This window comes from Homarus americanus, unplaced genomic scaffold (assembly GCF_018991925.1).
Source record: "Homarus americanus isolate GMGI-L3 unplaced genomic scaffold, GMGI_Hamer_2.0 scaffold23578, whole genome shotgun sequence".
Taxonomy (NCBI): domain Eukaryota; kingdom Metazoa; phylum Arthropoda; class Malacostraca; order Decapoda; family Nephropidae; genus Homarus; species Homarus americanus.
In genome coordinates, this window is record NW_024733231.1 from 4687380 (window position 1) to 4699686 (window position 12307).

Genomic DNA, 12307 nt, shown 5'->3' on the forward strand with positions numbered 1-12307 from the left:
TACATACCTTCATCTGCAGCGCCTTCAATATACTGCTGGGAGTACTGCAGAGTGAGCGAGTCCAAGTTTACCTGATGCACAGGCCTGTTGTCTTCCTGATGCATAGGCCTGTTGTCTTCCTGATGCATAGGCCTGTTGTCTTCCTGATGCATAGGCCTGTTGTCTTCCTGACCTATAGGCCTGTTGTCTTCCTGGTGCATAGGCCTGTTGTCTTCCTGACCCATAGGCCTGTTGTCTTCCTGATGCATAGGCCTGTTGTCTTCCTGATGCATAGGCCTGTTGTCTTCCTGATGCATAGGCCTGTTGTCTTCCTGATGCATAGGCCTGTTGTCTTCCTGATGCATAGGCCTGTTGTGATGCATAGGCCTGTTGTCTTCTGATGCATAGGCCTGTTGTCTTCCTGATGCATAGGCCTGTTGTCTTCCTGATGCATAGGCCTGTTGTCTTCCTGATGCATAGGCCTGTTGTCTTCCTGACCCATAGGCCTGTTGTCTTCCTGATGCATAGGCCTGTTGTCTTCCTGATGCATAGGCCTGTTGTCTTCCTGATGCATAGGCCTGTTGTCTACTTCCTCCTTCGTACGTCTGTCTACTTCCTCCTTCGTACGTCTGTCTACTTCCTCCTTCAAACGTCTGTCTACTTCCTCCTTCGTACGTCTGTCTACCTCCTCCTTCAAACGTCTGTCTACTTCCTCCTTCAAACGTCTGTCTACTTCCTCCTTCGTACGTCTGTCTATCTCCTCCTTCATAAGTCTGTCTACTTCCTCCTTCGTACGTCTGTCTACCTCCTCCTTCATACGTCTGTCTATCTCCTCCTTCATACGTCTGTCTATCTCCTCCTTCATACGTCTGTCTACCTCCTTCAAACGTCTGTCTACCTCCTCCTTCATACGTCTGTTCTCTTCCTTCATACACCTGTCCTCTTGATTCATACACCTGTTCTCTTCCTTCATACACCTGTCCACCTCCTCCTGACCCATACGTCTGTACTCCTCTTCCTTCATACGTCTGTCTACCTCCTTTTCCTTCATACACCTGTCTTCCTCTTCCTTCATATACCTGTCCACCTCCTCCTGACCCATACGTCTGTACTCCTCTTCCTTCATACGTCTGTACTCCTCTTCCTTCATACGTCTGTACTCCTCTTCCTTCATACGTCTGTACTCCTCTTCCTTCATACACCTCTCTTCCTCTTCCTTCATACGTCTGTACTCCTCTTCCTTAATACGTCTGTACTCCTCTTCCTTCATTTGTCTGTACTCCTCTTCCTTCATTTGTCTGTCCTCCTCTTCCTTCATACACCTGTCCTCCTCTTCCTTCATACGTCTGTCTACCTCCTCTTCCTTAATACGTCTGTACTCCTCTTCCTTCATTTGTCTGTACTCCTCTTCCTTAATACGTCTGTACTCCTCTTCCTTCATTTGTCTGTCCTCCTCTTCCTTCATACACCTGTCCTCCTCTTCCTTCATACGTCTGTCTACCTCCTCTTCCTTCATACGTCTGTACTCCCCTTCCTTCATTTGTCTGTCCTCCTCTTCCTTCATATGCCTGTCCTCCTCTTCCTTCATACGTCCGTACTCCCCTTCCTTCATTGCCTGTCCTCCTCTTCCTTCATACGCCTGTCCTCCTCTTCCTTCATCGCCTGTCCTCCTCTTCCTTCCCGCCTGTCCTCCTCTTCCTTCATTTGTCTGTACTCCCTTCCTTCATCCGCCTGTCCTCCTCTTCCTTCATTTGTCTGTACTCCCCTTCCCGCCTGTCCTCCTCTTCCTTCATCGCCTACCTGTCCTCCTCTTCCTTCATACGCCTGTCCTCCTCTTCCTTCATACGCCTGTCCTCCTCTTCTTCATACGTCTGTCCTCCTCTTGATTCATACACCTGTCCTCCTCTTCCTTCATACGTCTGTACTCCCCTTCCTTCATACGCCTGTCCTCCTCTTCCTTCATACGCCTGTCCTCCTCTTCCTTCATTTGTCTGTCCTCCCCTTCCTTCATACGCCTGTCCTCCTCTTCCTTCATACGCCTGTCCTCCTCTTCCTTCATACGCCTGTCCTCCTCTTCCTTCATACGCCTGTCCTCCTCTTGATTCATACACCTGTCCTCCTCTTGATTCATACACCTGTCCTCCACTTCCTGCATACGTCTGTTCTCCTCCCGACTAAACTTCTCCATCCGTCGCAGCCTCAATATTTGCATCTCTCGCTGCCTCAACATCTCCGTCTCTCGCTGCCTCTCCATCTCCATCTCACGCTGCCTCTCCATCTCCGTCTCTCGCTGCTTCTCCATGTCCATCTGTCGCTGCCTCTCCATCTCCATCTCTCGCTGCCTCTCCATCTGTCGCTGCCTCAACATCCGCATCTCTTCCTTCACAACAGCATCCATACTGTTTTCTGCCAAGCCTTCATTATCCATCTGAGAACAAATGAGAACTTATTAAGCTTCTGCCAGATGGAATTGTAATCGTCCTTTGATATGACCTTTGAGGGATGATATTTTGTCTTAGCTAGTGTACACCCTGGTCTATAGTGTACACCCTGGTCTATAGTGTACACCCTGGTCTATAGTGTACACCCTGGTCTATAGTGTACACCCTGGTCTATAGTGTACACCCTGGTCTATAGTGTACACCCTGGTCTATAGTGTACACCTTGGTCTATAGTATACACCTTGGTCTATAGTGTACACCCTGGTCTATAGTGTACACCCTGGTCTATAGTGTACACCCTGGTCTATAGTGTACACCCTGGTCTATAGTGTACACCCTGGTCTATAGTGTACACCCTGGTCTATAGTGTACACCCTGGTCTATAGTGTACACCCTGGTCTATAGTGTACACCCTGGTCTATAGTGTACACCCTGGTCTATAGTGTACACCCTGGTCTATAGTATACACCTGGTCTATAGATCAACACCCTGGTCTATAGTGTGTACACCCTGGTCTATGGAGTGTACACCTGGTCTATAGTGTACACCCTGGTCTATAGTGTACACCCTGGTCTATAGTGTACACCCTGGTCTATAGTGTACACCTTGGTCTATAGTATACACCTTGGTCTATAGTGTACACCCTGGTCTATAGTGTACACCCTGGTCTATAGTGTACACCCTGGTCTATAGTGTACACCCTGGTCTATAGTGTACACCCTGGTCTATAGTATACACCCTGGTCTATAGTGTACACCCTGGTCTATAGTGTACACCCTGGTCTATAGTGTACACCCTGGTCTATAGTGTACACCCTGGTCTATAGTGTACACCCTGGTCTATAGTGTACACCCTGGTCTATAGTGTACACCCTGGTCTATAGTGTACACTCTGGTCTATAGTGTACACCCTGGTCTATAGTGTACACCCTGGTCTATAGTGTACACTCTGGTCTATAGTGTACACTCTGGTCTATAGTGTACACCCTGGTCTATAGTGTACACCCTGGTCTATAGTGTACACCCTGGTCTATAGTGTACACCCTGGTCTATAGTGTACACCCTGGTCTATAGTGTACACCCTGGTCTATAGTGTACACCCTGGTCTATAGTGTACACCCTGGTCTATAGTGTACACCCTGGTCTATAGTGTACACCCTGGTCTATAGTGTACACCCTGGTCTATAGTGTACACCCTGGTCTATAGTATACACCCTGGTCTATAGTGTACACCCTGGTCTATAGTGTACACCCTGGTCTATAGTGTACACCCTGGTCTATAGTGTACACCCTGGTCTATAGTGTACACCCTGGTCTATAGTATACACCCTGGTCTATAGTGTACACCCTGGTCTATAGTGTACACCTTGGTCTATAGTATACACCCTGGTCTATAGTGTACACCTTGGTCTATAGTGTACACCTTGGTCTATAGTGTACACCCTGGTCTATAGTGTACACCCTGGTCTATAGTGTACACCTTGGTCTATAGTGTACACCTTGGTCTTTAGTGTACACCCTGGTCTATAATGTACACCCTGGTCTATAGTGTACACCCTGGTCTATAGTGTACACCTCGGACTATAGTGTACACCCTGGTCTATAGTGTACACCTTGGTCTATAGTGAACACCCTGGTCTATAGTGTACACCCTGGTCTATAGTGTACACCCTGGTCTATAGTGTACACCCTGGTCTATAGTGTACACCCTGGTCTATAGTGTACACCATGACCTAGTGATCTCAAGAATGCACATAACAATTTATGAAGAAAAACAAATGAGTTAGTTACCCTGTTAACCATTAATACGCATTACATAACATTACTGAGGTCACATAACACTATAGTACTGTATTATAAAACCTGATTTATATACCGTATTACTATCTATGATCAGTCATATAACATTACAAACACTCATATCTTTCTAAACTATAGAATACAAAAATTATATAACACAGCGACTGCATTACTTGTATTTGTTAATTAATGGGAAAAAATACATCATTAATATTTTGAAGACATGGTGTAGGTGTGTTTGGCACGAGAGAATCACCACCCCCTAGCTTAATTCACCTCAAGATTAACTACCACCCTAATGCTGTTTGGGAGGGTGAGGTTAGGTTAGGTCAGGAGTTAGATAGGGTCAGGTGGGGTAGGTCAGATAAGAATCAGGGAGTGGGTCACTTAATTGGCAAAAGCTATCAATACACAAACATAGAGTCAAACATATATTAACTAAACAGTAGATCTGGTACTGTGGGAGCTGGTCTTGTGACCTGATGTCGGCGCCAACAAAGTACTTCCCACTGTCTTGATGGCCATTGTACCCGAGTGCTAAGCCGCTACCTCACTACAGCTGCAGATGTACCACGTGGTCCGGGTAGGTCCTCCACCTCACACAGGGTGTTGGAGATGGTTCTTGTTCCTCATGTGATGGAGTTAGGAATTCATAGTTCTTCACCTGGGTGGAGTAGGGGGTCCTCACTTCTCTCCTGGTGTAGTTTGGAGTGTTTCTTGGGTTCTCATCTAATGTTGGTGGTGGTGAGTGTACTGCGGGCTGAGTGTGTCATAAGAACATAAGAAAATAAGGAGTCTGCAATAGGCGGGTTGGCCTGTGCATGGCAGCTCCTGTCGAGAGTTACTACCACTCTCTATCATCCATGAATCTATCTAGCCTCCTTTTGAAACTTTCCAGCATTCCAGCACTTACTACAAAGTTGCTAAGCTTGTTCCACTCGTCCACCACCCTATTTGTGAACCTGTAATGCATTTGTATCCTGCCCTGAATTAATCTGCCGCCCTATTTTGGTGTCATCCGCAAACTTGCTTATGTCACAGCTAATCCCAGTATCTAGATCGTTAATGTAGATTATGAACAGGAGTGGGCCTAGTACTGACCCCTGAGGAACCCCACAACTCCGGTGTCTAATGATTTTGTAAATAAGTTTACGAGGGGTCCGCTAATCTGTTCCCTACACTCTTTCAAGACTCGAGGGAAAATTTCATCCGGCCCTGGGGATTTTGTTTTCTTTAGTTTATTTATCTTCTTAAGAACGTCCTCTTTTCTGATAGAGATATGTCAAGGGTCAGGTCAACATTGACTGCTAAGCACAATTGTCACTAACATTTGTTCTTTCTTTCGAGTTGAAATTGTCACCTTTGTATATTAGTTGTGGGTTGATCATCAATCTTTGTACTGTTGGTGGGAAGATGTTCATAAATCCGAATGGGGGAAAAGAAGGCCCAACAGACCAGGCTAGCAGCTGTCCCCATGGTCAAGAGACCACGGCTGCGTTAGCGGGCAGCGCCGACTACACACGTCCTTACCCTATGAAGGCTGAAGGAAGCGTGTGTGTTCATGATACCTGGACAAAACCCTCTTAGTTAAAGTACAAAGGAGGACAAAATTGGCCCTTTTTTATAGTTAATGTTTCTCAAGGTTAGGTTAGGTTAGGTCTCGTGTTAGGCTAGGTTAGGTTAAGATAGTGTTAGGATAGCGTTAGGTTAGGATAGTGTTAGGGTAAGGCAGGGCCGGATTAAGCTTAATAGGGGCCTGAGGCACAGATCAACTTGGGGCCCCCTACCCTCAAGGTATTTTTGAATAACAAGAACAAAATATACCCAAATTTATCAATGATTTCATCAATATTAAGCTTCTGCAAAATAACACATTTAATGTTCATAAGAGACAGAACATTGAGACGTTGCTAGGACATCGTTGAGCGAAGTTCATGTTTTATACGCTTCAACTTCGAGAATGTTTGGATTTGGGGGCCCCTTAGAGTCGGGGGGCCTGAGGCCAGAGCCTCAAGTGCCTCATGGTTAATCCGGCACTGAGGTAAGGTTAAGTTAGGATAGTGTGAGGTTAGGATAGATTAGGTTGGGTTAGGTTAGGCTTAGGTTGAGTTAGGGTAGCGTTAGGTTTGGTTAGGTTAGGATATGACAGGTTAGGATATGATAGGTTAGGATGATAGGATAGGCTTAGAATAAGTTAGGATAGTGTTAGGTTAGGATAGCATTAGGGTGGGTAATCTTCAGGTGAAAAACGCTGGGGTGGCGATTCTAATGGTTATCCTTAAATTTAAATAATTATATGTGTTTGTTAACAAATATAACAATAGTTAACAAGACCGAATAGTATAATGGCTTTCTTAGTACAGATTCACGTAAACGCTGACATAATTATATCCTTCACACACCCAAAATTAACAAATATCACGTTAAATTATACTTGGAATTAATAACCAATATAATCCACACATTGATTCATCTATAATCCCAAACCATCAATAAATAACATGAAATTATAAAAATCCTATATAATCCACACTGGAACGTCTTCACTAGCTAATAACTTATAAAACTAGAAATTCTCACCACTACTACTAATGCCACTCCACCACACGTCTTGTCTTACCTTTAACAACTTTTGGCGGGAAGTGTAAGTGTTGTTATAGATTTAGAATAATATCACAGACACCAGGAGTAGTCTTGACTCTTGAGAGCAGTTAACACCGAGAGAAAGCACTGAACAATGATGAAACGAAATGTAGAGAACCTGTCCAAGTATATGCTGGTCCTGAACTGAACACGTCGAGTCGACTTGAGAGAGTTAAGAGAGACAAGAATAGTCTGGTCCGTTTTCTATGATTGCTTTTTGTTTTTGTTTTGATTCCTCTGTTTACGTCGGTTACATCACGTTTCATGTTTTGATTTCTGTGTTTATCCTATTGGGGTTTTTTAAATATTTTTTTTTATTTAATGCTCTTATTTCACGGTCAATGTGTTTTGTTTACAGTTCATATAATTTAAAATACGTTGACTATATTGATTTTGTTTGTATTATTGTTAGGGTTTTATTATATAGATTTCTCAATGACGTTTGGAAAATTTTAGAGTAAGTTCCCGATATATTGATTAGGAAACAAAATATAACTATTGTTTGGTAACACTGCACCGTATGGTTCAAATTTATCGTCACAAAAACTAAATTTAACCCTCCTGACAATGTCAGATAATGTATGAACTACCCATTAATATTTTCTATACATTTATTCACTACATATAATCCTGATATTTACTGTATACAAACTATCTTTACATAACCTCCAAATAGTAGTAATTAAGTAAACGTAATTCAAAGACAGAGAAAGAGAGGAGTAAACGTCGCTCACTTCTTGACAAAACGTACAGCTAGTTGGTGGGAGGAGAGGTTTAACGTGTCCAGGGTTTGTTGCAGACGTGATGAGGGAGTAGGCGGGAAGGAGGGTGGAGAGGTGGGCAGAGGGAGAGTGCGATAACGAAGGGGTGCGAAAAGGATTAGAGGAGAAAATGGGAAGGAAGAACGAGAAGGAGGTGGGGAGAAGAATGAGGAGGTGGAGGATGGAGTGACACATGCAGAGAGAGAGAGAGAGGGTGTGGATGTTTACAGCTAGAACACGAGCCCCCAAACCCCCCCCACCCCACACACACACACACACTGCTGCCAACCGTACGACAAGGACATACATTAACATGATTCGAATTCCCCCAGAACCTTTTAATAATTCCCATATACCCTTATTGACAGACCACCATTTACCGAGATAAGTTATGACTTATAAAAGAGATTGCATCCTCATAGTGATACGCGTCATCTAAAACTAAAAATAAATTGGCCTCGATATTAAACTTTGCTTTGCTGTACACATGCATATAAACACACACACACAAGCATCATCATGACTATTGAGTTTAATTACCTACGTTACGGTGTACATGTATTAAGAACAGTATTCACAGTCCAGTATTCACTTGTTATATGAGTTTTGTGGGGTCGTGGGGTTGTGAGACGGACAGACAGCTGACAGACGCACTAAAGCTATCTCGTGGTTGTAGAGGTTAGCTACGTTATGTTAGGTAGTTAGATTAAATTAGGTTACCATTAGGATACTTAACCATCCAGTGAAATAAATTAGGGTGCATAATCTTCAGGCGATTCAATAATTACACCTACCCATCGTATACACATCAATGGCATATTTATCATGAAGAAATTACTACCACATCTTCCCACATCTGACAACACTTAGCGGTTACGTCTCTTGCTATACACTATTGGCATGTACTGGGCATAGTGTCATCTCTCTCCTCGTCAGGCCCCAGTGAACCTTGTGGGAAAAGGGATGGGGTAATGTTATGGATCAGGGGAAGATAACAACAAACGTCTTTGTGTTAGTTGGTCAGACACACTTAAAACAAAAACAGATGCACTATATTGATCTTCTCTATACCACATACTTACACACACTCACATTTACTTTCTCACATATACTCTTAGCAAACACACACACATAGCCTTAGCACACACACACATAGCATTTAGCACACACACATAGCCTTAGCACACACACACGTAGCCTTAGCACACACACACGTAGCCTTAGCACACACACACATAGCCTTAGCACACACACACATAGCCTTAGTACACACACAATAGCCTTAGCACACACACACATATGTTAGCACACACACACATAGCCTTAGCACACACACACATAGCCTTAGCACACACACATAGGCACACACACATAGCCTAGCACACACACATAGCCTTAGCACACACACACAGCCACAGCCTTAGCACACACACACACACAGCCTTTAGCACACACACACACATAGCCTTTAGTACACACACACATAGCACTTAGCACACACACACATAGCCTTAGTACACACACACATAGCCTTAGCACACACACACACACACACACATATTAGCCTTAGCACACACACACACACATAGCCTTAGCACACACACACACACATACTTACACACACACACATAGCCTTAGTACACACACACACATAGCCTTTACACACACACACATAGCACTTAGCACACACACACATAGCCTTAGCACACACACACAGCCTTTAGCACACACACACATAGCCTTAGCACACACACATGTAGTACTAGCACACACACACACACATAGCCTACATAGCACACACACACATAGGACACACACACACATAGCCTTAGCACACACACACATAGCCAGCACACACACACATAGCCTTTAGCACACACACACATCTTAGCACACACACACACACAATACACACACAAGCCTTAGCACACACACACACATAGTACACACACACATAATAGCACACACACACATACACAGCCTTACACACACACATAGCCTAGTATAGCACACACACACATAGCCTAGCACACACACACATAGTAGCACACACACATAGCCTTGGGGCACACACACACACATATAGCACCCAGTACACACACACACATAGCCTTAGCACACTTAGCACACACACACACACATAGCACATTAGCACACACACACATAGCCTTAGTACACACACACATAGCCTTAGCACACACACACACATAGCCTTAGAACACACACACATAGCCAGCACACACACACACATAGCCTTAGCACACACACACATAGCCTTAGCACACACACACATAGCCTTAGCCTTAGCACACACACACATAGCCTTAGCACACACACACATAGCCTTAGCACACACACACATAGCCAGCACACACACATAGCCTTTAGCACACACACACACATAGCACACACACACTTAGTATACACACACACACACACCTTAGCACACACACACATAGCCTAGCACACACACACACATAGCCTTAGCACACACACACATAGCCTTTAGCACACACACACATAGCCTTAGTAGTACACACACACATAGCCTTAGTACACACACACATAGCCTTAGCACACACACACATAGCCTTAGTACACACACACATAGCCTTAGTACACACACACATAGCCTTAGCACACACACACATAGCCTTAGCACACACACATAACCTTAGTACACACACACATATACTCTTAGCACACACACACTTATGCAGTTATAGTGACATGTCAACTTTGAGTGTCTCTCGTTAAGTCTGTATCTTTAATGATTACCAGTTTTATATATAATTATCTGTGGGTTAACTATTGTAAATGGTTAAATACCCTAAACTAACTCAATCTGACCTAACCTAACTCGAGCTAACCCCAATTTAACCTAACCTGACTCAAGCTAACCCAAATTTAACCTAACTCAAGCCAACCCAAATTAAACCTAACTCAAGCTAACCCCAATTTAACCTAACCTGACTCAAGCTAACCCAAATTTAACCTAACTCAAGCCAACCCAAATTAAACCTAACTCAAGCTAACCCAAATTTAACCTAACCTGACTCAATCTAACCCCAATTTAGCCTGTTCTAACCTAATCCTCTGCCCCATTATGAGTTACTATTCCATTCTTCATTACACTAACAATTGCCACTGTTTATGTTGTGATAAGTAAAGGTGTAATGTGGACAATTAAACATAAAAGAAAATAATTTATTTATTCCTTTATTATAGTGAACATTAAAGAGAGTACAAGAGGATAATGATTTTAGAGTTATTTAACCATTAAAAACCCACACAGCAATAATAGGTGATAAGATTATTAAGAACATAAGAAGAGGAAACTGCAGCGGGCCTATTGGCCCATACTGGGCAGTCCCGTTTACACCCAACCCCTATTGCTCATATAAGCATCCAACCTATGTTTGAAGCTATTCAGCGTATTCGAATTAATGATGACATTTGGTAACTCGTTCCATTCATCCACTACTCTGTTTCCAAACCAGTGTTTACCTATTTCACGCCTAAATTTAAATTTATCTAATTTAAAACCATTGTTATGAGTTCGCTCCTGGTTGGATAGTTTGAGTACCTTTGTAATGTCCCCTTTGTTTAGCCCTGCCTTCCACTTATACACCTCTATCAGGTCGCCCCTCGATCTACGTCTCTCGAGGGAGTGCAAATTAAGATGCTTTAACCTGTCTCTATATTCAAGGTTCCTAATGCCCGGGATTAGTCTTGTCATTCTCCTCTGAATTCTTTCCAAGGATTCTATATCCATTCTGTAATACGGTGACCAGAACTGAACTGCGTAGTCCAGGTGTGGTCTCACAAGAGCAAGATACAGTTTTAGGATGACCTCGCTAGTCTTGTAACTAACACTCCTTTGTATGAACCCAAGTACTTTATTAGCCTTGTTACGAGCAAAAACACATTGTTTACTTGGCTTAAGGTTCCTACTTATCATTACTCCTAAATCTCTCTCGCAGTCGGATTTCCTATGGCATCGTTGTTCATCTGGTACCTGGTTTCCCTGTTTACATCGCCTATACTGAGTACTTTACATTTGTCGACGTTGAATTTCATCTGCCATTTTTCAGACCATTCGAAAAATTTGTTTAGATCTTCCTGTAGTTTTGCGGAGTCCTCGTCAGATTTAATAACACGTCCTATTTTAGTGTCATCAGCAAATTTACTTATGTTGCTGTCTATGCCGATATCTATGTCGTTTATGTATATAATAAATAATAATGGTCCAAGTACTGAGCCTTGGGGAACTCCACTTGTGACGTTGCTCCAATGGGACTTAGTGCCGTTAATGCTCACTCGCTGTTTCCTGTCCTGTAACCACGCCCTAATTCATTTAAGGATGTCACCTTTGATGCCATGTGCTTCTACCTTTCTAATTAGTCTTTCGAAGGGGAATCTGTCGAAGGCTTTGCTAAAGTCAAGATATACCACATCATAATTGTGCCCCTCGTCCACCGATTCGAAAACTGATGAAAAGAATGTTAATAGATTAGTTAGGCAAGAACGTCCGCTTGTGAAGCCATGCTGGGAATCATTGATCAATCGGTGCTTCTCCAGGTGATTTCGAATAGAGTTTGAGATGATTGCTTCCAGTAATTTGCCTACTATTGATGTTAGACTGATTGGGCGGTAGTTAGAGGATAGTGATCTATCCCCCTTC

General features: G+C 43.3%; 3 protein-coding genes across 3 annotated transcripts in view; 1 reads left to right on the forward strand and 2 right to left on the reverse strand.

The window, feature by feature from the left end:
• Positions 1-12307, forward strand: part of LOC121869600 — a 61213-nt gene that overhangs the window by 13081 nt on the left and 35825 nt on the right. The gene's annotated exons all lie outside the window — the stretch shown is intronic.
• The window catches only part of LOC121869480, a 36460-nt gene that overhangs the window by 5521 nt on the left and 18632 nt on the right, over positions 1-12307 (reverse strand). The window contains exons 6-8 of the mRNA XM_042370833.1: positions 2126-2407; positions 390-1648; positions 8-348 (exon numbers count right to left, since the gene is read on the reverse strand). Coding sequence (XP_042226767.1) covers positions 8-348; positions 390-1648; positions 2126-2407 — 1882 coding nt within the window. The remainder of the gene's footprint in view (positions 1-7; positions 349-389; positions 1649-2125; positions 2408-12307) is intronic.
• Positions 1786-7498, reverse strand: LOC121869599 (capping protein inhibiting regulator of actin dynamics-like). The gene is made up of 2 exons (XM_042371044.1): positions 6840-7498; positions 1786-2407 (listed from the first exon to the last, which is right to left on the reverse strand). Exon 2 carries the CDS (start codon positions 2405-2407, stop codon positions 1820-1822), a length of 588 nt encoding a protein of 195 aa, XP_042226978.1. The 5' UTR covers positions 6840-7498; the 3' UTR covers positions 1786-1819.

Excerpts from the sequence above, each read along its gene's own strand:
- LOC121869599 (XM_042371044.1), bottom strand. The coding sequence starts at position 2,407 with ATGGATAATGAAGGCTTGGCAGAAAACAGTATGGATGCTGTTGTGAAG.